Source organism: Phalangium opilio, unplaced genomic scaffold (genome assembly GCF_054372755.1).
Source record: "Phalangium opilio isolate 3A_F unplaced genomic scaffold, DU_Popi_V2 ptg000042l_1, whole genome shotgun sequence".
NCBI lineage: Eukaryota > Metazoa > Arthropoda > Arachnida > Opiliones > Phalangiidae > Phalangium > Phalangium opilio.
The window spans coordinates 1,781,828-1,806,345 of NW_028324166.1; the positions used below are offsets into that span (position 1 = coordinate 1,781,828).

Below are 24,518 nucleotides of genomic sequence, written 5' to 3' on the forward strand. Positions count from 1 at the left end.
GTAATATTTTCTTCGTTAGTTGTTCGCCTTATTGAGCGTTACATCGTTTTAAAAAAGAATAATTAAACAACCTTGAGAGACTTGACTAATATTGACGTTTGAATTGAAGGATATGACTGTTGTTTCGACTTACTCAAATAGGTAGTATATAAAGGATTCGAATCGCAGCTGTAGATAAGAACATCGCAATTGCGTGAACCTTGGAGGAAGACCCCTCCATTGGAAGGCTAGACGTTTCTCGTAACCCTAGCCGATCGCCGCGTATGTCTTAACCTTAAGGATGATGGTGGTGTTAGAAGCCAGGTGTACAGACTGGTGTCCATGTGGGATGGACAAAAACAAAGACCAGAAGATGGTGGTGTTAGAAGCCAGGTGTACAGACTGGTGTCCATGTGGGATGGACAAAAACAAAGACCAGAAGATGGTGGTGTTAGAAGCCAGGTGTACAGACTGGTGTCCATGTGGGATGGACAAAAACAAAGACCAGAAGATGGTGGTGTTAGAAGCCAGGTGTACAGACTGGTGTCCATGTGGGATGGACAAAAACAAAGACCAGAAGATGGTGGTGTTAGAAGCCAGGTGTACAGACTGGTGTCCATGTGGGGTGGACAAAAACAAAGACCAGAAGATAGTGGTGTTAGAAGCCAGGTGTACAGACTGGTGTCCATGTGGGATGGACAAAAACAAAGACCAGAAGATGGTGGTGTTAGAAGCTAGGTGTACAGACTGGTGTCCATGTGGGATGGACAAAAACAAAGACCAGAAGATGGTGGTGTTAGAAGCCAGGTGTACAGACTGGTGTCCATGTGGAATGGACAAAGACGAGAAGGTGGTGGTGTTTAGAAGCCAGTAAGTTCAAACTGGTGTCGATGTGGAATGGGCGAAAGACTAGAAGATGGTGGTGTTTAGAAGTTAGTAAGTTCAGATTGGTGTCCATGTGGGGTGGACAAATGAACAGAGTTGTTAGACAGGCAATGGAGTAATAGCCTGTAAGTGGAATACAATTTCCGGGACTGTAAATGCAGTCTGGAAATTGAATACACGTTTGCTCCGATTTGCAAACTGCGAACGCGGTCACGTGGGTGTAACAACGGACAGACAGACACACAGACAGACACACACACAGACAGACAGACACACAGACACGTCGAAATTAGAACCTCTCCGTGACATACGTCACTCGGAGAGGTAAAAAGCTCTATTTTTTCGGTTTAGGAAAGAGGAACGCGTCATATTTCCAATTACTGCCGATAGCTGCCGCTTTTTACCAGGTTCCAAACTCAGTTCCCAACTACCTACCGCCATAAAACGGAAACATAACGCGTTCTCAATGACTTTCCTAAAACAAAAGGGCTTTCACGTCATTTAGGCCTATTCTTTTTGATACTCTATTTTAATATTCAAGTCCCAGGGAACAAAGTTTGAGATAGGAGGTCCAATGAAAAGGAGGGGCGATAAAATGATTATATAGTTTGGAGCTTTCTGTCCTAAAGGACAATGGCCAAATTAGTTTCAGCTTCCTAGGTAAAGCATAAGCTTATAAGATACGTTCCATAAGTATGACACTACCTAAACTTCGTAATGCTAGAGACTTACAGCTCGAGCTAGTTCGAGAACGACAAGCTGCAATTGACTACACTCAGTTTTGCAGTCCATCTTCGTATTTAGACTGCATTACTAAGCCTTTGACAGCGCCTCACCAGACGTCGCTTTACGAGTATCTATGGCGTTTCACCTACATCAATCACTTCATGGCAAGCTCCAGTTTGTAACCAGTGACAAACTTATGGAACATTCTTATGAACTTGAACTTATGGTAAAGCTTTCGGGGTCGGCTTTAAAGAAAGTCAATTCTGTGAGAACCTTTACTTATATATCGATTGCAGTTCCACTATAGGAACCTTATAAATAGACTTCCTTTCACATTCTCATAGTTTTCTATTTAGCAATGTTCCAAATATATTCCAGTATATAACCAAGTAATTATTTGAAGTTAATAACGGTGTAATCACAACAAAGTGGATAGCTTAATCAATAGAATTCTCTCTTTATATTTACGAAACTCTAACGGAAGCTTTATTTATACCGGACAACTCGCTTTACCAAATTAAGAATTCTAATGCATTCTCTGAACTAGGGGCAGCATTTCTACCTTATTTCTACGAGGTGCACGCCATAGCCGCAAGTGGATGCGAGTAATTCAAGGTTTGTACAAGCGGTGACGGATCGTAGATTTTAGATAAGTCACCATTTGGGAAGGCGCGGTAGTTGGCACTCATACCTCGTTGAAACTCGATCACACCGTGTGATATGAGAATAGTGTCAACCCCCCTCTGCGTATGATTTCTTTCCCGACCGTGGCACAGGGAACAAGCCGTAAATAGGCTCATAAAGTAGCAGATGCTAGCTCTAGTAGCAAAAACTAACGTTTGGATCGATGGCATCATGTACTACTTTCTATACACCAAGACGTCAAGAAGCTCTTCCCTGATTGGTTAGTTCCTGTAGGCGGTTGAGCGGAGGGTACTTTTCTTCTCAATCTCAGTTTACATGCCGTGTACAGCCAAAGGTAGGGAATTTTTAAAGAAGTGAACTTTTTGTTCTTATATCTATATACTTTTGATAGGACCGACAAGCTAATTCCCTCTTCGTCGCCCAGTTACTTAGATTACAAAAATGCGCGGATCTCCAACAGCGTTCATTCTTTACAAAATCATATTCATTTTACGACAGTTACAAACTCTACTCTTCGTAGACATGCACGATTTACAATTTGGGATTATCGAAGTGAGTATGAAATTTATATTCATCTTAAATTAGGCCTAATAAAAAATAGATATTCAAATACTTTTTCATCTTAGGAAACTGTGGGTATCGAATCCGCTAATGCCTTTTACGATATACAGAAAGAGTGTTACATGAAAAGATTCAATTTAAGGTAAACATCAATTGGAGTAAATCAACTTTCTCAATATTTATTGATAATGTCTGAATCATGTTTTTATTCGAAGCCTTGGGCTTATTCCTTTACCTCAAGCGGAAGTTGAGAGTTTGAGAGAAAATGGCGATTTACCAGAGGTGAATATACATGTCAACATAAGTTTATCATGCCTCTAAGTAATGAAATGGCTGCTACTCCTATGGCAATAGTGTTTGTCTGGCTCCCTTTAATGAAATCCTATACTCTCTCCGTATCATTTATCACCTCAACTTCAATACAAAATTCTACTACCTAGCCTAGCGTTTCTTTTATCCCTTTTAGAGTGTTTCAGGACTGAAACCGCCACTATCTCACGAGAGAGAGGGATTTGGGGTTGCTCAAGTAAAATTCGTTCCCCCCAATGCCTGCCTATACGAAACGTAAAAATCTCCTTGGATGATTTTTTTTTTCACGTGACCCATTTAGTAATCGTCTCAACCGCTTGGTGGCTGCACCGCGACAGAAATTTCAAATTTTTCTCTCTTCGGATCTTAGCGCTATACGAGTTCTGACGTCACAGTAGCCTCCCTAAGATTCCCAGTTGTAACCCATATTTGTGTACTTAGAGGCATGATAAACTTATGATGTCAACAACAGTCATTCGGAAAACACAACTTCGTTAACGTCCTACACCCCACGTTCTTTGACACTTTTCACTCAGTCTTACTCAAAGATCACACCGTTTAATTTATGACATACTTATCAGAAACACCCTCTTTAAGATTAGTCTTAACATTAAAAGACTGAAAATAAACAAGTTGGTAAACCAAAATAAACCTCTGCTAGTCGAGAAGCAATTAAGAGATTTTTCTTAAATAGTTAATTAAATATTTTAAACATAGCTATTGCTGACGTTTGAATTCAAGCGTATGCCTCTTTAAATGTTTTAGGAAGTTTAGGGTATATAAGTTGGGCGATTGATTAGCAATAAATGATAAGAAAACTCGCAATTGCGTGATCCTTTGGTGTAAGCCCTGCCATTGGGGGGGGGGGCTTGCCGTTTCTAGTAACCCTAACCGATCGCCGCGCACTTCTTAATCCTAACGATGGGAGTAGATTACTTTCTGCGAACACGTTGGCTCCGATTTTCTAACAGCGACCGCGGTGACAGACAAAAAGACATACACAGACACGTCCAGTGTAATACCTCTCCGTGACGTCATCGTCACTCGGAGAGGTAAAACTCCGGGCACGAATATTAGCGTGTCAAGAACCGGGACAGAAATCGGTCGTCAATGAACGATAATTTGACAAAATATTGATTTAATTTATATTCGGTATAGCCGATGGACGCGTTACTGTTTCCTATTCAAGCCGAGAATTTCGTTTCACCTCAAATGAGGGCAAGAATGACGGGTGCCTATGACTCAGTGGCCACCGTCATCGTCTCGTCCGTACCGGAAATGACAAAGCAACCATCACTGTCCTTTCTCAGCTTGGAAGGACAGGTAAATATCCGCTATAATAACAATAAATTCCCGGAGTTCATATGGTTTAAAATTAAGCAAAAATAAATCATGTCCAATTGATCATTGCATTAATTATTTGAAGAGAAGCAAACACCACAGGGAGGTTATTTCCCTGAGGCCAAGAAGCACCGCTAGAGGCAGCGAGAGAGAGAGAGAGATCCCGCCGCGTGTAGTGAATTCGGGTGAACTCCGTTTGGCGTTGCCTCTTACTCAACTCAAGTTGACTCATCTAAATGAATCAAAATTTTGTGTTGTCTGAAAAGGCCCTAAGAGGGCGGCCTCCGGTCCCTGTGTGCTGGTTTCTCTGCGAGTAATTCGTGGAATGGTCTATAAAATGTGTACCATTACCCGTTCTAATTACTCATACAATGTCTCATGACTCTCACTCTAAAATGCAGTTCGCCTTAGTTTGGATGATAAGTCTATTGGTGGTGTCAATTATTTTGGCTTTGATCACCGGCATAAAACAAAACCGCCGAATGCTCATTTTTAGTGTAGTTGAAATGCTATGGAAAAACTTTCTACTGTTTTTCTATGAACGTGAGATAATTTTAATTAAAAATGATGGGATTTATTACTAAAAAATATGATACTATAGCATTAAAGACCATTGAGATATCGAGCCCATGGCGCATGGTTGCTATGTCCTGGTTCATAGCGACCACTTTCATTTACTTCGAAATATCAGGCAACCTAAAATCGGACTTCACCGAGAAGATCTACGAAACCGTGGACACCATCGACCAGCTCCTTCAACTGGATTTTAAAAATGTCTGGTTCTGGGAAGGATCCGACGAATTCACTTCCTTGCGAAGAAAGGTAAGTGTTGATGAACAAATGCATTAAATTCCTAGACAAACATCAACCGTTACGTCTCAGTACTTCGAGGGAGGAGGGGTTAGGGACTGTTATAGCTTTCTTTCAATTGTTCAACAATGTCATAGTAATTTAGGAAGTCAAAATTACGATCAAGAAGTGATATCTAGTTTATTAGGGAGAAGGTATAAGATGTCTTAGTATTCGCGCGCCATAGTCCCAGTCCTCCTTTAAAATAAAAGGAGTCCGGGCTGTTTCGCCTCTCATCAGTCGGAAAATACGTAATTTTCGTCATTCGCGTCGCGCTGACGTGCACGAGTTTTCAAGAACCAATGAGATGCTGGTTATAAACTAGAGGTGGGGATTAACTCCGGACCTACTATACGTTTGGACTGGAGATAAAGAGCTGGAAATGTGCAGGCGAATTTATACCTTCACCCTAATAAACTAGATATAACTTCCTGTTACGATGTTTTATGATAACTTTCTTATCTAGGCGAAATCGAATATGAAGAAATACGGAAAGCTATTGGGAGATATTCCTTCAACTTCCATGCTCACTGTAGAGAGCGCAGTTGTGGGTGAAGAGTTTGCGGACATAGCGGGAGCCGAAGGACGTAACAGGAAGTTCATGGTCATTTCGACATTGATCATTCAACTTCTGCTCTTGGAAAACGGAGCGATGAGCGAGAAAATGCAATTTGCCAACAAATACTACATGTCACCGTCAATAGAGAACAACCTTGTGGTGTTCGCTGTTTCCAACAATTTCTCGAGATCAAAGTACATGGAGAACGTCAACAGAATGTAAGAAAACAGAAGTAAATAGGGGGATGAAGCTAGTTTATGGCGTCCGTTTCCATAAAAATTTGCATTCATCCAATCAGAGAGAGGCAAAATTTCTTGCCCGCCCTACCACACAGTTCAGTTCTGAAGTCAACTAAAAGGGGGAAGTGTATTCATCCGCGAGTTCCCGCCAAAACGCGATTCAGGGAAACTTATTTCAATAGTTATAGTGTTTTTTTCTTCTTTGTTTACTTTAGGGTGCAATTGTACGTCGAAAACGACCTGGCATTCCGTATTTTACACAAATCACGATATTCAATCGACCTCATTCAATGGAGAAAGCCAAAGGACGACTTTGCTTCGATATCTGTCAAGGAAATCGAAAGCCTCATTTTGGTCTATTTAGCGGGAATCACGTTGGGCATTTCGGGTCTGATATCGGAAAATATATTTTCGCTTTTCATGTCGATAAAAAAGTCAAAAACCAATCGGAAAATTAAACGAAGACGATATCGTAGAGTTAACCTTCGTAACGTTATATATCCCTATTAGTTATCTGAATAACATAATTATTGGATTTCGCTCGCTATATTAACAAACGTATCACGTAAACGTGTTAATACCTAGATGTAAATAATAACTAACTTACAATTTAAACGCGTAACTTAAAGGCTTGGCTTGCATAAAATGAACTTTTCATCTGGCCTGAGAGAATCTGGAACACCATGCTCTCAATTATAACACAGCAAGTTGGTTCCTTGGAGTTGTATGATTACGCTTTATCTACAAATAAAAATAAAATATAATTAAAAGTTAAAATGTATTATACGGTATAGTAGCATTGCCGGTTTTTTGCATACATTTTGGCATGAAGTCAGGTCGATGTTGGTACCCGTAGGACTGTTTCTTTGAGTGAAATCAATATCGCATTAATAATGAAAAAGGTATTACTGCTAGGTTCAACACCTGCTGTTTTAGCGGCACTTTTAGGATCGATTTAAGTGGAATAATATAATACTTAACTTACGTGTTTTTTGGTTGCCAACGTTATATTTCTTTCGTCCGTAATTTGGTAAATAAGGTCACGCTCAAATTAACATATTGAATGAGAAAACCTATCTAGTTGATCGAGCATTCTAGATTTACTTTTATGCCTACTCGTTCTTTATATTAGTGCACCGACTTAGGCCATAAACATTGAGTCGCGAAAATCGCTTTTTTTGGTCGGCTAATAGTCAAAGAGAAAAAATCCGTTCTGTTCAACGCCGTCTTCAATAGTCTGAACTACAAATTATTCAACATGGTTGATATTCGAATGGGAGTAATCGAGGTAAGAATATTTATTTACGCAGCAATAATCTCAAATGTCTCTTTCAACGCGACTCAATGTCTAAAAGCTGATATTCATTGACCAATTTCTATTGTCTAAATGAACTTTTTTTTCTCATAGGAAACTTTGGGTTTTGACATCGTCAACAATCTCTACGCTTCGACATCGGAGTTTTTCAGTAATAGGTTTAACATTAGGTAGAATTCTGTCTCACATCTTCTTATCGTGTTGTCTATATAACATTTTTTCTTTATTCAAGCCTTGGTTTTGTGCCCGTATCATTGGATGAGGTTAACGCTATTCGAAACCAGACTGACTTACCACAAGTAAAGTTAAAAATTTCACAAACTCTAGAACCCAAAAGCGATACTAGAACAGACTAAATAATTATACTTAAATTGCTTCATTTTCCACAAATCCTTTTGGCAGACAATGGACGTGCTATATTTTCCTACAAAAGTCGATAGTTTCTTTACATCTGAGATGAAGTGTCGAATGACGGGCGTTTATGACTCCGCGTCGACATTCATCATCTCTTCAATCCCGAAAATGACCAAGACACCATCCATGTCTTTCCTCAACATGAAAAGACAAGTTAAGTGGACTTTCCCACATGTTTCCAAGGAATATTATAATAATTTCTTTCAAAATTAACCGTAGTTCTCGATAACTTGGGTAGTGAGTCTGTTGGCAGTTTCGATAATCTTGGCTTTGGCCACGCCCAAAAATCAAGATAGTCGACCGTTCCTCCTTACTTTAGTTGAAATGATGTGGAAGAGTTTCCTAATTTTTTTCTACGAACGTAAGAGTCTTTCAATTGAAATCGTGTTATAAATCCATACTCGAAATCTAATTGTATTTGTGGTCACAGCGTATAGCCGTGTCGAAAAAGCGATCGCGTGGCGCATAGCAGCCATGTCCTGGTTGATCGGGACAACTTTCATTTTCTTTGAGATATCTGGCAACCTGAAGTCGGATTTCACCGAGAAGGTTTACGATACTGTGGATACCGTCGACCAACTTGTCAAACAGGGTTTCAAAAATGTCTGGTTTTGGGATGGCAGTGAAGAATTAACTTCTTTTCGCAAAAAGGTTAGTACAAAAATCCCCGCCCCCTTTTCAATCGAGCAAAGCATTTCAGAGAAATATTAGGTGAAACTAGCGTCGACCCAAGAGTTATTGGTGCTTAGTTGATCCGAACTTTTTCATCTATTCTTGAACCATCATTATTCCATATTAATTCATTTTATAATAATTGGATGATTTAAATAACTAGAACCATCAATTTCGTAACTAGGTCAAAGTGTACATCCCTGAAACTTCAATACTCCCACCTGTAGACGGGATTTTTGGTGACCAGTTCTTGAACGTCGCGAGAAACGTCGGGGACAAGAGAAAGTTCATGGTCGTAGGGACAATGATAATGCAACTTATTCTGCTAGAAAATCAACAAATGGAAAATAAAATAGAGTTCGCAAATAAATACTACTTTTCGCCGTCCATTGAAAATGTGCTTTTGAGTTTTGCTGTTTCCTACAATTTCTCACAATCAGAGCTCATGGAGAAAGTCAACTTGTTGTAAGACTATCGTTACAACGTGGATTGTGTCGCTTTTAACGCGTGATTTTGTTTCAGGCTAGATATAATCCTCGAAAACGACCTCTTATTCCTTCACTTTTACAAAGCGCGATACTCGATCGATCTCATGAAATGGAAACGGCCAGTAGACGATTTTTCTCCGATATCCGTGAAGGAGATCGAAAGCCTTCTTATTCTGTACTACGTGGGAAACGTCATCGCAGTACTGGCTTTAATATTTGAATATGCTTTAAAGAAGTCGAGAACAGCATCAAAGGTCTCAAAACGGCGTTCACGTTGAGTTAATGTTCACAAAATATTATCAAGAAAATGTGTAAATACTAACGTATAATGCATTCCCATCTTTTACCTTAAACACGGCATTTCGCTTAGGCGCTCGTTCAGCAGAGGGAAAAATATGAATTGTAACCCCCCCCCCCCTCTTCAAGTAACCCTCATGTGATTGAAAGGGAAACTCGTATTTTTCTCTCTGCGCGTGGGCGAAATTTCAAACCGACCACTCAAGAGTCTCCGGAAGGTTATAGTGCCATTTCTCAACGTGACCAAGCTACTTCCGCCTCGATTTACAGCCGCGTATGGCGTATTTGGTTCTCGGCTTTTAGATCTAGTTGGGAATCCCTAATACTTTCGTTTTTACACCCACTGACGATTTATTAAAAGATGTTGGATTTACAGTCAGTTTGTTGTGAATATAAGTTAACGATATTGCTTAATTAAAGTAAAATAAAAATGTGAGTACTAATGTTTATACTTAAAGCGAAATACGCTTTATCTACAAATAAAATAAAATTAACTTTAAATGTACTATAGAGTATAGTAGCTTTGCCGGTTTTTACTACACATTTTGGCATCAAGTCAGGTCGATTTGGGTACCCTTGGGCTTGTTTCTTCTAGTGAACTCAATAATTATCTGTAGAAATTTAAAGCTAAGTTTAACAGCTGCTGACTTCGGCCCACTTTTTGGGATCGATTCATTTTGGGGTAATTCTTATCTCACGAATGCGGCAAATAATGTTAGGCCGAAAGGAACATGTTCAAATCGAAACTTGATAAAAAGAAATGTCTGAAATACTGGTGTTTCACAACGTAAACATTATTCATAATTACACTTAATTACGGATCTACACGCAATGGCGTGACTACTTCCGCCCTGCGAACTTCGATCTACAAGGGCTCAAGTCTCCCTGTCTGAGGCATTTAAAATAGAAAAATTAGTCTTGGTTCGTTGAAAATGCACCATGCTTCCCTTTCCAGGGTGTGGTGAAATTCAACGTGTCTCATCCTGTTTAATATGTCTCGGATAGGCCTAGAACAAAATACAATAATTATTTGAATATACAATAATAATTTTGGTTATTTGGGTTATTCATTAAAATAATGTTGCCATATATCTAGAAGAACCTCTAAATTCTTCTCCAAATTATCCTTCCATAATACCATTTGTTAGCAGAATTTTCTAACGTGGTTGCTGGAAAAACTGTTTCAATTTCTTCTTCTGGTATTTGGGTTCCAGCTTTACTGACGCATTTACTATATTCTCGCCCACACACCTTGTTTATCTTATATCTTCGCCTGTCTTCTAACGATATACAAACACTTTAAAAAGCCCTTTCTTAGCCACTCCCTTGACATGTAGTCCGATCAATATACTTAACTCGGAACGGCATTGCGTAATATAAAGTCAACATTTTCCCTCAGCAACAAGTAAACCAAAGTCAACACTAAATTTTGAATGAACGAAATATATCCTGCTGGAAGCAGTAACGCTAGATAAATATTAACTTTGGAAAAATCGGTAATCCGTCTCGAATTACTTTTATGCCTACCCGTACTTTCAGTTAGTGCACCTACTTCGGCCCAAACCACAGAGTCGGAAAAATTTCCCGAGAGTTTTTTTGGTCTGCTGAATAGTCAAAAGCAATAAATGCCTTCATTGCCACGCAGTCTTCAATAGTCTGAATAACAAATCATTCAACATGTTTGATATTCGAATGGGAGTAATTGAGGTAAGAATAAAATTTGTTTTTGAACGCGACTTGATATCGAAAAACAGAGAATATTCCAAAAATTTTCATTATCCAATTTCTATTGTCTAAATTGTCTTTTTTTTCTCTAAGGAAACTGTGGGTTTTGACATCGTCGACAATCTCTGCTCTTCCTTATCGGAGTTTTTATGTAAAAGATTTAACATTAGGTAAAATTCTGTCACACTTCTTTTTTAAGTGATGTCTAAACATTATTTATTCTTCATTCAAGTCTTGGTTTTGTGCCAATACCTTTGGATGATGTTAACACTATTCGAAACCGCAGTGAATTACCACAGGTAACATTAAACATTTCACTAGTGATTTTTTCGGGATCCCTCTGATAAGGCACCACTCTTAAGAACTCGCTACGCCCAGACCATAGGGCACTAGGCCTATAGCACAAAGCGATGCTCGAACAGACGTTAAATTTACACATATACTACTTCAATTTGAAACATATTGTTTTGCCAGACAATGGACGTACTTCTTTTTCCTTCACAAGTCGATAGTTTCTTTACACCAGAGATGAAAATTCGAATGACGACCGTTTATGACTCAGTTTCGACCTTCATCATCTCTTCAATCCCGAAAATGACCAAGAAACCATCTCTGTCTTTCCTCAAGATGGAAGGACAAGTAACATAAATTTTTCTATATGTTCCTAAGGAATATAATTATAATTTCTTTCAACATTAACTGTAGTTCGCGTTATTTTGGATTGTGAGTCTATTGACAGTGTCGTTCCTCTTGGCTATGGCCACGCCCAAAAATCAAAATGGCCGACCGTTCGTCTTTACTTTCGTCACAATGATGTGGAAGAATTTTTTAATTTTTTTCTACGAACGTAAGTTATTTCGTCTCTGAATGGTGTAATAAATCCATACTAGAAAACAGAATCGTTCTTGTGGTCACAGCGAATAGCCGTGTCGAAAAAGCGATGACGTGGCGTGTGGCGTACATATCCTGGTTGATAGCGACCACTTTCATTTTCTTCGAAGTATCAGGCAACCTGAAGTCTGATTTCACCGAGAAGGAATACGATACTGTGGACACCGTCGACCAACTCGTCAAAAAGGGTTTCAAAAATGTCTGGTTCTGGGATACCAGTGAGGAATTAACTTCTTTTCGCAGAAAGGTAAGTGCAGAAATAAATAAATCGATCGCTACTTTAATCCCTCCTCAAATAACTAGAACAAGAAATTTCCTAACTAGGTCGAAGTGCCCATCCCCGAAACTTCAATACTCGCAGTTGCAGACGGGATTTTTGGAGACCAGTTCGTCAACGTTGCCAAAAACGTCGGCGACAACAGGAAGTTCATGCTCGTAGGGACACTGATATTGCAACTTATTCTGCTTGAAAATCAACAAATGGAAAATAAAATACAGTTTGCGAACAAATACTACTTTTCGCCGTCCATAGAAGATACCCTTTTGGTTTGGGTCGTTTCCTACAATTTCTCGCAATCGGAGCTCATGGAGAAACTCAACCTGATGTAAGACTAAAGAAATAAAAAAGGATTTTGTAAATTTTAACACGTCAGTTTCCCTTTCAGAATAGAGTTGTGCGCGGAGAACGACCTCTTATTCGCTCTTTTGTATAAAGCGAGATACGCGATCGATCTTATAAAATGGAAAGAGCCAGTGGACGATTTTTCAACGATATCCGTGAAGGAAGTCGAAAGCCTTCTATCTCTGTACTACGTGGGAAACGCCATCGCGGTATTGGCCTTAGTGCTTGAAATTGTTGTATTCCTTATGCTGTATTTCAAAAAGTTGAGAACCATAAGAGAAGTCGCAAAACGGCTTCCTCATAGAGTTAATATTAATAATCTGTTTTATGGCCTTTCACTATAAGCTAAATAATACTATAGTTGGGGTAAAGATGTTTTGAAATTACATTATGTAAATGAAATAAATTTGTGGATATAAAAGCTTTTGTTTAAATGGAAATAAAATTGTGAATAGATCTGTTTAGTTTTTTTTTCATCCGTGGTTTGTTTGCTTAAGGGTGCAATTGTACGTCGAAAACGACCTTTACACAAATCACGATATTCAATCGATGCCATTCAATGGAGAAAGCCAAAGGACGACTTTGCTTCGATATCTGTCAAAGCAAATTGAAAGCCTCATTTGGGAATGCTGTTGGTCATTTCGGCTCTCATATCGGAAAAAATATTTTGGTTCATTATGTCGATGAAGAAGTCGAAAAACCAAATGATTAAGACATTCTGAAGACGCCATCGTAGAGTTAACCTTCGTAACCTCACACATCACATGGTTTTTTCTTGGATTTCGATGGCTATATTAACGAATTTATGACGAAAACATGTATAAACAATTACTACGTTAAAAATTAAACGTGTAACTTCCCTTGAGACAATCTGGAACACTATACTCTCAAATAAAACAATACAAAGTTGGTCCCTTGGAATCGTATGTTTACGCAGTGTCAGGGTATTATTTTATGGCAGCTTTGCCGATTTTTGCATACATTTTGGCATGGAGTCGGGTCGACTTGGGTACGTAAGACAGTTTCTTCTAGTGAAATCAATATCGCATTAAAAATGTAAAAGGTATTACGGCAAAGTTTAACAGCTGCTCGTTTGGCGCCACTTAAGGGATCGATTTAATTTGCCTAACTCACGAGTGTCTATCTTGACTGAAATGTGGCAAATTAAGTAATGCTGAAAGGAACATGTTTATTTCAAACTTTGATAAAAAAATGTCCAAAATACTGGCGTTTCTCGCCATAACCATTATTTATAAACACTCTTAATTAAGGACCAGCACGCGATGGCATGACTACTTCTGCCCTGCGAACTGCCCAAGTCTCTCTGCTTCAGGCATTTAGAATAGAAGAATTGCTTTGGTTCGTCGAAAATACAACAATTCTCTACGTCAACATGAACCATATTAGGATGGGAGTACTAGAAGTAAGAATGTTTAGATAGCGATTTTAATTTGACCATAAACTCGACGCGTCTTACAACGTAATTAATATGGTTCGTCTAAATTACCTTTTTATCCCTCAAAGGAAGTTCAGGGTTTTGAGATCGCCGAAAATCTCTACGCTTTGGTAGAGGAGGTTTTCAGTAAAAGGCTTAACGCCAGGTAAAACTCTGTCACTCTGTCTTAAAAAATTGATTAAATAATATAAATACTTTTTCGAAGCATCGGTTTGGTACCCATACCCAAGGATGAGACTGAAAATTTCCGACACCAGGGTGATTTACCAAAGGTAAAAAAATGGAAATTTTTAATTTTACCATCTAATATTTTTTTTTAATTTTTTGGTAGACAATGGACGTTATGCTTTTTCCCGTGCAAATCGATACTTTGTATTCTCCCGAGATGAAATGGCGATTCACGGCCGTTTATGACTCAGTGTCGACCTTCATAGTCTCTTCTATCCCGAAAATGACCAAGAAGCCATCTCTGTCTTTCCTCAGCATGGAACGACATGTAACGTGAACCAAATTCGTATATTAAAAGTTCATACAGAAATAATTTCTTTCTTAGTTCTCGATAACTTGGATGGTGAGTCTATTGGCAGTGTCGATCCTCTTGGCTTTGGCCACACCCAAAATTCAAAATGGCCGACCATTCATCTTTACTTTTGTCGAAATGATTTGGAAGAATTTGCTCCTCTTTTTCTTCGAACGTAAACTCTTTCGAATTTAAATTAGGGAAATACGACTGTTCACGAGTCGAGCTGCAGAGAGCTTTTTAAAAGCTCGGCTCGGGTCGAAAAATCGGCTCGAGCCAAGCTGGGTCTTGGCTCGGCTCTAAAATGATCGAGTCGAGTTGGCTCGGTTAACATACATATTTTTAACAAAAATTGCTACTACCAACGTCAGACTAGAGAACGACTAGAAATGCTCGGGCTCGAGCTCGTGAACAGTCCTAGGCAATATATCTCAAAACTTGTGATCCGAATTCTCTTTCATGTCACAGCGTACAGCCGAATCGAGAAAACGATTGCGTGGCGAGTGGCGGCCATGTCCTGGTTGATCGCGACCACTTTTATTTACTTCGAAATATCAGGCAACCTGAAGTCGGATTTCACTGACAAAGACTATGATACTGTGGACACCATCGACCAACTTGTCAAACAGGGTCTGAAAAATGTCTGGTTCTGGGACGGTACTGACGAATTAACTTCTTTTCGCAGAAAAGTAAGTGCACAATCGATCGCTACCTTCATCCCTTCTCAAGCAAGTAAACCATTGAAGAGAAATATTAGAAATACACAAACCGATAGGTAGTTGAACACGAGTAAGTAATCATTTTCTTGTCAGAAATGTTAGATAAAACCAACGTTGACCGTAGTGGTATAGGGTTGACTTCAACCGAACTTTCACATAGTTGATAATTTTAGTTTGACGTCTAAAGCGAGTAGTCCACTAAGCCTTGTGAAACCGTATCGTTAACGTAGCGTCACATATCCAAATACGAACAGAACGCCATCTGATAACGTTTCTTAAACGATAACTTCGGACTTAGGTAATGGGCACCCTCTTTCGGATGATTTACGAACTTAAAACGGTAACGATACGGTTTCGCAAGGCTAAGTGGACTACTTGCTTTACGCTCGATACGTACGGAAGAAAAGCTTAAGAATAAATTCGTCGTCTTGTGTTCTTGGCTTCTAAAATTACTGGATGACTTAAACAGAGTTATAAATTTCATTTCTAGGTCAACGTGTCCATCCCAGAGAGCTCAATAATTCCGATTGAGAACGGGGTTATCGGAGACGAGTTCGTCAACGTATCAAGAAACGTCGGGGACAAGAGAAAGTTCATGGTCGTAGAGACACTGATAATTCAATTTCTGTTGCTTGAAAATCAACAAATGGAAAATAAAATACAATACGCCAACAAATACTACTTTTCGCCGTCCATAGAAAATCAGCTTTTGGGTTTTGCCGTTTCATACAATTTCTCGCAATCAGAGCTCATGGAGAAAGCCAACCTGATGTAAGACTAAAGAAGCCAAGATGCTTCTGTAATTGTGAAATCTCTAACAATTAATCTGCATTTCAGGGTCGAGTTAATTAGAGAAAACGACCTTACATTTCATCAGTTCTACAAAGCGCGATACTCGATCGATCTCATAAAATGGAAACAGCCAGAGGACGATTTTTCAACGATATCCGTTAAGGAAATCGAAAGCCTTCTTTCTCTGTACTACGTGGGAAACGTCATCGCCTTATTGGCCCTAATTATTGAAATTGTTGTTTTCCTAATTCTGTATTTCAAGAAGTCGAGAAGCGCTAGAGAAATTTCAAAACGGCTTCCTCATAGAGTTAATATTAATTATCTGTTTTATGGCCATTCACGATAAGCTAAAAAATACTAGAGTTGAGAGTCAAGATGTTTTGAATATACAGTGCATAAATGATATTGCCTGAAACGAAATGAATCAAATTTGTGGATATAAATGCTTTTGCTTAAATCGAAATAAAATTGCGAAAATAAATGTTTTGCTTACATCGAAATAAATTTGTGAAAAATAAAAACTTATTGGATATGTCTGTACAGTTTTCTCCATCCTTTATTGGTTTACTTTAGGGTGGAATTGTACGTCGAAAACGACCTGGCATTCGGTATTTCACACAAATCACGATATTCAATCGATGTCATTCAATGGAGAAAGCCGCAGGACGACTTTACTTCGATTTCTGTCAAAGCAAATTGAAAGCCTCATTTGGGAATCCTATTGGCCATTTCGGCTCTGATATCCAAAAAAAAAAAAATATTTTCGATTTTGATGTCGGTGAAGAAGACTTTCTGAAGACGCCATCGTAGAGTTAACTTTCGTAACCTAACATATCAATAGCATTTTTCTTGGATTTCGATCGCTATATTAACGAATTTATCACGAACACACTTTAAGACTTTGATATAAACAATTACTATCTTAAACTATAAAGGCTTGGCTCAAGTAAAATGACCTTTTCATTTGATTCTGTCAAGGTTCCCCTGAGAGAATCTGGAACACAATACTCTCAATTATAACATAGCAAGTTGGTCCCTTGGAATTGTATGTTTTTGCAGTGTCAGGGTATATACGTTTTAAAACCAAATAAAATAAATTTAATTTTAGTATAATAGCATATGGCAGTTTTCCCCGGTTGGGTATGGAGTCGGGTCGATTTGGGAACCGTTGGACTGTTTTCGTCTAGTAAAGTCAATAACGCACTGAAAATGTAAAATATATTACTGCTTCGTTTAACAGCTGCTGGTTTCGAAACTATTTGGTCGATTCATTTTGGAATAGTGCTTAACTCATGAATGATTATCTCGTCCGCAATGCGGCAAAATATGGTACGCCGAAAATAACATGTTAAATTCGAACTTTGATAAAAAATAACTGTCTTAAATACTGGCGTCTCTCAAGGAAAACATTATAGTTTATAGTTTAGTTTAAAGTTTATTTCCAATTCATGATTACATTAGCGATTTCATAAGGGCCTAAGTCAACTAAACCCAATGACGATGAAGTGTCTACTTCAGCCCTGCAAACAGCGATCAACAAGCGCCAAAATGTCTCTGTTTTAAGCATTTAGAATAGAAGAATTGGCCTTGGTTCGTCGAAAATACATCAATTCATAATAATCGCCCGACGATTCTACTTGCTCCACACGCATCTTTTCTAAATTCTGGATTTTAAATAAGCCAAAATGAACCATATTTGAGTGGGAGTACTTGAAGTAAGAATGTTTGGGTAGCGATTTTAACTGCACAATAATCTCGATGCATCTTTTAACGCGTTTGAATTATTTTTCTTTTCTCAAAGGAAGCTCAGGGTTTCGAGACCGCCGATAAGCTCAACTCTTTGCTATTGCAGTTTTTCAGTAAAAATTTTAATATCAGGTAAAATTCTGGCATACTTTGTCTTTAGCAATTGATTAAGTAACACAATTACATTATTCGAAGCATCGGTTTGGTTCCCGTACCTACGGATGAGATTAAAACTTACAGAAATCGGGGTGATTTACCAAAGGTAATTTGAGAAATTTCCTCTGCGCGCGCAACAAGGTGCTAGTTGCTGCACGTGAGTCATTGCTTCCAAATGCATGTTGGTAAAATTTGATCGAGGATTCGTGGGGTTAGACTAAGACAGGATTTTGCACTGAGTAAGGAGCTTCGTGAAATGATTTTATTGAGATATCAATTGAAGTATAGTGAGATTACAACCGGGCTCTTTTAATTTTTATCCGACGAAATTATCTGATGTTTTGACTTCAAAGAAAAAACTCGAGAAAAGAAGTATCATTAAATTACAATCTGGAAATGAGTCACCATAAGATTTTTCGACACCCTCTAATAGGTCACATTGAATCCAATTGTCCCCCGTTCTTAGCAACTATCGAGCACTTATAATATCTCGTTAATTAATAGATATGTAGACCTAATACTTCGGTATGCCATTTACGTCTTCAATTTTAGATGTATCAATAAAAAGAGTGATATATGTCGTTTTTTATATTTTTGTAGACAATGGACGTAATGTTTTTTCCTGTGCAAATCGAAAAATTGTATTCGCCCGATATGAAATGGCGAATTACGGCCGTTTATGACTCAGTGTCGACCTTCATACTCTCTTCAATCCCGAAAATGACCAAGAAACCATCTTTGTCTTTCCTTAACATGGAAGGACATGTAATACGAAGCAAATACAAATATTCAAAGATGATACAAAAATATTTTCTTTCTTAGTTCTCTATAACTTGGATGGTGAGTCTATTGGCAGTGTCGATCCTCTTGGCTTTAGCCACGCCCAAAAATCAAAATGGCCGACCATTCATCTTTACTTTTGTCGAAATGATCTGGAAGAATTTGCTCCTCTTTTTCTTCGAACGTAAGCTTCTTCGAATTTAAATGGTGTTATAAATCCGTACATGAAAACTGACTAATATTTGTGGTCACAGCGTACAGTCGTGTCGAGAAAGGAATCGCTTGGCGCGTGGCTGCCATGTCCTGGTTGATCGCGATCACTTTCATATTCTTTGAAATATCAGGCAAGCTGAAGTCGGATTTCACCGAGAAGGACTACGATACTGTGGACACCATAGACCAACTCGTCAAACAGGGTTTTCAAAACGTGTGGTTCTGGGACGACACTGACGAATTAGTATCTTTTCGCAAAAAGGCAAGTACAAAAATCCGTAATTGAACACGAGCGAGTAAACATTTTTCGCAGAACTGTTTGATCAAACCAACGTCGACCATCGTGGTACAGGTTTGACTTCAACCGAACTTTTAAATTTTTTGATAACTTATTGGACGTATTACACACGATTCATAGGAGAAAAACAAAACGAATAAACTGAACTTCATGTATTCATTGCTTCTTAAATAACTGGATGATATAAACAGAACTATAAATTCCATTTCTAGGTCAACGTGTCCATCCCAGAAAGTTCAATACTTCCGATTGAGAATGGGGCTTTCGGAGACGAGTTCGTCAAAGTAGCAAGAAACGACGGCGACAATAGAAAGTTCATGATCGTTGGGACGCTGATAATGCAATATATTCTGCTCGAAAATCTACAAATGGAAAATAAAATAGAATTCGCGAACAAATACTACTTTTCACCGTCCATAGACAATCAGCTCTTGGGTTTTGCCGTTTCCTACAATTTCTCGAAATCAGAGCTCATGGAGAAAGTCAATCTGATGTAACAATAAAGAAACGAAGACACTTCTGTAATAGTGAAATTTGTAACTCATTAATCTTTATTTCAGGGTCGAGTTAATCGCAGAAAACGACCTCGGATTTCAATACTTCTACGAAGCGCGATACTCGATCGATCTCATCCAATGGAAACAGCCAGAGGAAGATTTTTCAACGATATCCGTGAAGGAAGTCGAAAGCCTTCTATCTCTGTACTACGTGGGAAACGCCATCGCCTTATTGGCCTTAATTATTGAAATTGTTGTTTTCCTAAGTCTGTATTTCAAGAAGTCGAGAAGCGCTAGAGAAATTTCAAAACGGCTTCCTCATACAGTTAATATTAATTATCTTTTTTATGGCCATTCACGATAAGCTAAAAAATACTAGAGTTGAGAGTCAAGATGTTTTGAATATACAGTGCATAAATGATATTGCCTGAAACGAAATGAATCAAATTTGTGGATATAAATGCTTTTGCTTAAATCGAAATAAAATTGCGAAAATAAATGTTTTGCTTACATCGAAATAAATTTGTGAAAAATAAAAACTTATTGGATATGTCTGTACAGTTTTCTCCATCCTTTATTGGTTTACTTTAGGGTGGAATTGTACGTCGAAAACGACCTGGCATTCGGTATTTCACACAAATCACGATATTCAATCGATGTCATTCAATGGAGAAAGCCGCAGGACGACTTTACTTCGATATCTGTCAAAGCAAATTGAAAGCCTCATTTGGGAATCCTGTTGGCATTTCGGCTCTGATATCCAAAAAAATATTTTACCTTTTTGATGTCGATGAAGAAGTCGAAAACCAAATGACTAAGACTTTCTGAAGTAGAGTTAACTTTCGTAACCTTACATATCATTAGCACTTTTCTTGGATTTCGATCGTTATATTAACAAATTTATCACACACTTTAAGACTGATATAAATAATTACTACCTTAAACTATAAAGGTTTGGCTCAAATAAAATGACCTTTTCATCTGATTCTGTCAAGGTGCCCTGAGAGAATCTGGAACACGAAACTCTCAATTATAATATACCAAGTTGGTCCCTTGGAATTGTATGTTTTTGCAGTTTCAGGGTATATAAGTATAATAGCATATGGCAGTTTTCCCCAGTTTGGCATGGAGTCGGGTCGATTTGGAAACCGTTGGACTGTTTTCGTCTAGTAAAGTCAATAACGCACTAAAAATGTAAAATATATTACTGCTTCTTTTAACAGCTGCTGGTTTCGAAACTATTTGGTCGATTCATTTTGGAGTAGTGCTTAACTCAAGAATGATTATTTATCACACACTTTAAGACTTTGATATAAACAATACCAACCTTAAATAAAATGACCCTTTCATCTGATCCTGTCAAGGTTACCCTGAGAGAATATGGAACACCATACTCTCAATTATTATATATAAAGTTGGTCCCTTGGAATTGTATGTTTCCGCAGTGTCAGGGTATATACGCTTTATTCAAAAATAAAATAAAATGAACTTTAATATGAAAGTACAAATGCATATGGCAGCTTTTGCCGGTTTTTGCATTCATTTGGGAATGAAGTCGGGTCGATTTGGGTACCGTTGGACTGTTTCTTCTAGTGAAGTCAATAACGCATTAAAAATTAAAATGTATAACGGCAAAGCTTAACAGCTGCTGGTTTGGCGCCACTTAAGGGATCGATCTAATTTGGAGTAATGCCTAACTCACGAGTGTCTATCTCGACTGCAATGCGGCAAATTATGTTATGCAGAAAGGAACATGTTTATTTCAAACTTTGATAAAAAATGTTAAAAATACTGGCGTTTCTCGCCAAAACCTTTCTTTATAAACACTCCTAATTACGGATCTACACGCGATGGCGTGTCTACTCCAGGCCTACGAACGGCGATCTACAAGTGCCCAAGACTCTATTTTGGGTTTTTAGATTAGAAGAATTGGTCTCGGTTCGTCGAAAAAACACCAATTCCCAATAATCGCCCGATGATTCAACTTGCTCCACAGGCATCTTTTCCAAATTCTAAATTACAAATAATTCAACATGAACCATATTTGGATGGGAATAGTTGAGGTAAGAATGCTTCGGCATCGATTTTAACTGCACCATAATCTCGATGAATCTTTCAACGCAATTCAACTATCATCTTTTTTCAAAAGGAAGGTCAGGGTTTCGAAATTGCCGATAATATGTACGCTTTGTTATTGGAGTGTTACAGTAAAAGGTTTAACATCAGGTAAACAATATGTCATACTTGGCCATATGAAGTTGATTTAATTACATAATTATTTCATTCAATTTAGTATCGGTTTGGTTCCCGTACCTACGGATGAGATTGAAACTTTCCGAAATCAGGGTGATCTACCGAAGGTAATTTGAAATATTGCTGCACGTTACACATTGCTTCCAAATGAAAGTCGTTAAAATTTGAACAAGGATTCGTGAAATAAGACTAGAATGTGCACTGAGTAAGGAGGAGCTTAGTGAAAAAACTTTATTGAGATATCAATTGAAGTATAATAGAGGTGGGAACCCGAAAAACAGAAAAATTATACATAGTATAATGAGGTTTTCACTGTAATGTTACGACTTCAAGAGAACAAACTCTAGATTAGAAGTATCATTAACTTATCATCTAGAAATGAGTCACCATAATATTTTACGATGCCCTCTAATCCAATGGGAACCCGGTCTTAGCAACAACTGTGCACTTGTAACATCTCGTTAACTAATAGATATATAGACTTAAAAGCTAGGAATGGCTTTTCCTTCATTAATTTTAAATGTATTAATAAAAGGATTGAGCGATTTTTTTTATCTCTTTGGTAGACAGTGGAATTAATGTTGTTTCCTGTGCAAGTCGAAAAAATGTATTCTTCAGAGATGAAATGGGGAATCACAACCGTTTTCGACTCAGTGTCTACCTTTATAGTCTCTTCAATCCCAAAAATGACCAAGAAACCATCTCTATCTTTCCTCAACATGGAAGGAGAAGTATCATAAACTAAATCCGTATAATCCAAGGAAATACAATAACAATTTTATTCTCAGTTCTCGATAACTTGGGCAGTGAGTCTGTTGGTTGTTTCGATCATCTTGGCTTTGGCCACGCCCAAAAATGGCCGACCGATCGTCTATACGGTTTTCGAAATTATCTGGAAGAATTTACTCCTCTTTTTCTTCGAACGTAAGCGTCTTTCAAATTAAATGGTGACACAAATCCATACTTTAAATTGGACTTGCAATTCTGGTCACAGCGTACAGCCGTGTTGAGAAAGCGATAGCATGGCGCGTGGCAGCCATGTCCTGGTTGATCGCGACCACTTTCATTTACTTTGAAGTATCAGGAAACCTGAAGTCGGACTTCACCGAGAAGGAATACGATACGGTTGACACCATTGACCAGCTCGTCAAACAGAGTTTCAAAAATGTCTGGTTCTGGGAGGACAGTGACGAATTGGTATCTTTTAGCAAAAACGTAAGTACAGAAATATACCAATTTATCTCTAATTGAAGGAGAGCAAGCTAAGATTTTTAAATAAAGCCAACGTCGGCCATAGTGGTAATCGTTTGACTTCGACCAACTTTTACATCTTTTCATAACTAATTCATTAATTAATCTTTTTATTATTTGCCTCTAAAATGGCTGAATGATTTAAACAGAACTTTAAATCTCATTTCTAGGTCAACGTGTCCATCCCAGAAAGATCAATACTTCCGATTGCGAACGGGGTTATCGGAGACGAGTTTGTCAACGTCGCGCAAAACGTCGGAGACAACAGGAAGTTCATGGTCGTAGGGACATTGCTAATGCAACTTCTTCTGCTTGAAAATCAAGAAATGGAAAATAAAATAGAATACGCCAACAAATTCTACTTTTCCCCGTCAATAGACAATCAACTTTTGGGTTTTGTAGTTTCCTACAATTTCTCGAAATCAGAGCTCATGGAGAAAGTCAACCTGATGTAAGACTAAAGAAACCAAGCTGCTTCTGTAATTGTGAGATTTCTAACAAATAATCTGCTTTTAAGGGTCGAGTTATTCACAGAAAACGACATAACATTTCATCAGTTCTACAAAGCTCGATACTCGATGGATCTCATCATGTGGAAGCAGCCAGTGGACGATTTTTCAACGATATCCGTGAAGGAAGTCGAAAGCCTTCTATCTCTGTACTACGTGGGAAACGTCATCGCCTTAGTGGCTTTAATTCTTGAAAGGGTTGTTTCCCTTATTCTACATTTCAAGAAGTATTAGTTATCTGACCGATATATTTCTTGGATTTCGCTCGCTATACTAAAGAACTTATGACGAAAACTTGGTAATATCTTGAAATAAACAATTACTACCTTAAATTTAAAAGGCGTAAATTAAAGGCTTGGCTCAAATAAAATGACCTTTTCATGTCAATTCTGTGGAACATCATACTCTGAATTATAACATAGAAAGTTGGTCCCTTGGAATTGTATGTTTACTTAGTTTCAATGTATAAACGTTTTATCCAAAAAAAAAAATAAAATGAATTTTAGTATACAAGTACTAAAGCATATGGCAGCTTTCCCGGTTTTAGCAAACATTTTGCTACCCTAGAACTGTTTTACTTAGCGAAGTCAATAACGCATTGAAAATGTAAAAGATATTATTGCTAAGTTTTAACAGCTGCTATTTTCGCAACATTTGGGGTTGATCCATTTTGGAGTATTGCTTAACTCGCGAATGCAATTATCTTGTCCGCAATGCGGCAAATAAAGTCCTGGAGAAAGTATCATGTTATATTCGAACTTTGATAAAAATAAAATATCTGAAATACTGGCGTTTCTCAACGTAAACATTA

The 24,518-nt window shown here is 38.1% G+C and overlaps 7 protein-coding genes and 1 long non-coding RNA gene across 11 annotated transcripts; 7 read left to right on the plus strand and 1 right to left on the minus strand.

The window, feature by feature from the left end:
- The first annotated feature begins 1,934 nt into the window (after positions 1 to 1,934).
- LOC149678205 (uncharacterized) lies at positions 1,935 to 6,874 on the plus strand. 3 transcript variants are annotated; one of them, XM_089836224.1, is made up of 9 exons: positions 1,935 to 2,569; positions 2,627 to 2,787; positions 2,862 to 2,938; positions 3,012 to 3,078; positions 4,264 to 4,428; positions 4,848 to 4,989; positions 5,048 to 5,268; positions 5,762 to 6,072; positions 6,309 to 6,874. In XM_089836224.1, the coding sequence occupies exons 2-9, from the start codon at positions 2,677 to 2,679 to the stop codon at positions 6,601 to 6,603; spliced, it is 1,389 nt and encodes a 462-aa protein (XP_089692350.1). In that variant the 5' UTR covers positions 1,935 to 2,569; positions 2,627 to 2,676; the 3' UTR covers positions 6,604 to 6,874. The 3 variants fall into 3 exon arrangements, with proteins under 3 accessions (XP_089692350.1, XP_089692351.1, XP_089692352.1); XM_089836225.1 differs by having other exon boundaries at positions 2,660 to 2,787; XM_089836226.1 differs by lacking the exon at positions 1,935 to 2,569 and having other exon boundaries at positions 2,586 to 2,787.
- Positions 6,875 to 7,992: 1,118 nt separating this feature from the next.
- LOC149678206 (uncharacterized) lies at positions 7,993 to 9,617 on the plus strand. Its single transcript, XM_089836227.1, has 4 exons — positions 7,993 to 8,183; positions 8,253 to 8,473; positions 8,679 to 8,959; positions 9,017 to 9,617. Exons 1-4 carry the CDS (start codon positions 8,147 to 8,149, stop codon positions 9,258 to 9,260), a joined length of 783 nt encoding a protein of 260 aa, XP_089692353.1. The 5' UTR covers positions 7,993 to 8,146; the 3' UTR covers positions 9,261 to 9,617.
- Positions 9,618 to 11,240: 1,623 nt separating this feature from the next.
- LOC149678207 (uncharacterized) lies at positions 11,241 to 11,873 on the plus strand. The gene is made up of 3 exons (XM_089836228.1): positions 11,241 to 11,303; positions 11,479 to 11,643; positions 11,710 to 11,873. The coding sequence occupies exons 2-3, from the start codon at positions 11,482 to 11,484 to the stop codon at positions 11,869 to 11,871; spliced, it is 324 nt and encodes a 107-aa protein (XP_089692354.1). The 5' UTR covers positions 11,241 to 11,303; positions 11,479 to 11,481; the 3' UTR covers positions 11,872 to 11,873.
- Positions 11,874 to 11,944: 71 nt separating this feature from the next.
- LOC149678208 (uncharacterized) lies at positions 11,945 to 12,867 on the plus strand. Its single transcript, XM_089837005.1, has 3 exons — positions 11,945 to 12,142; positions 12,220 to 12,500; positions 12,561 to 12,867. The coding sequence occupies exons 1-3, from the start codon at positions 11,945 to 11,947 to the stop codon at positions 12,859 to 12,861; spliced, it is 780 nt and encodes a 259-aa protein (XP_089693131.1). The 3' UTR covers positions 12,862 to 12,867.
- A 932-nt stretch (positions 12,868 to 13,799) lies between these two features.
- On the minus strand, positions 13,800 to 15,059 carry LOC149678209 (uncharacterized). 2 transcript variants are annotated; one of them, XR_016366043.1, is made up of 3 exons: positions 14,199 to 15,059; positions 14,025 to 14,134; positions 13,800 to 13,934 (listed from the first exon to the last, which is right to left on the minus strand). It is a non-coding gene; the product is annotated as an uncharacterized LOC149678209 (long non-coding RNA). The 2 variants fall into 2 exon arrangements; XR_016366042.1 differs by having other exon boundaries at positions 14,025 to 14,138.
- Positions 13,806 to 16,542, plus strand: LOC149678210 (uncharacterized). Its single transcript, XM_089836223.1, has 8 exons — positions 13,806 to 13,940; positions 14,042 to 14,118; positions 14,179 to 14,245; positions 14,305 to 14,469; positions 14,527 to 14,668; positions 14,962 to 15,182; positions 15,703 to 15,983; positions 16,050 to 16,542. Exons 1-8 carry the CDS (start codon positions 13,806 to 13,808, stop codon positions 16,348 to 16,350), a joined length of 1,389 nt encoding a protein of 462 aa, XP_089692349.1. The 3' UTR covers positions 16,351 to 16,542.
- A 1,679-nt stretch (positions 16,543 to 18,221) lies between these two features.
- LOC149678211 (uncharacterized) lies at positions 18,222 to 19,371 on the plus strand. The gene is made up of 5 exons (XM_089837006.1): positions 18,222 to 18,431; positions 18,507 to 18,870; positions 18,941 to 19,161; positions 19,213 to 19,251; positions 19,318 to 19,371. Exons 2-5 carry the CDS (start codon positions 18,744 to 18,746, stop codon positions 19,369 to 19,371), a joined length of 441 nt encoding a protein of 146 aa, XP_089693132.1. The 5' UTR covers positions 18,222 to 18,431; positions 18,507 to 18,743.
- On the plus strand, positions 19,154 to 20,234 carry LOC149678212 (uncharacterized). Its single transcript, XM_089837099.1, has 2 exons — positions 19,154 to 19,690; positions 19,758 to 20,234. The coding sequence occupies exons 1-2, from the start codon at positions 19,515 to 19,517 to the stop codon at positions 20,056 to 20,058; spliced, it is 477 nt and encodes a 158-aa protein (XP_089693225.1). The 5' UTR covers positions 19,154 to 19,514; the 3' UTR covers positions 20,059 to 20,234.
- The last annotated feature ends 4,284 nt before the right edge of the window (positions 20,235 to 24,518 follow it).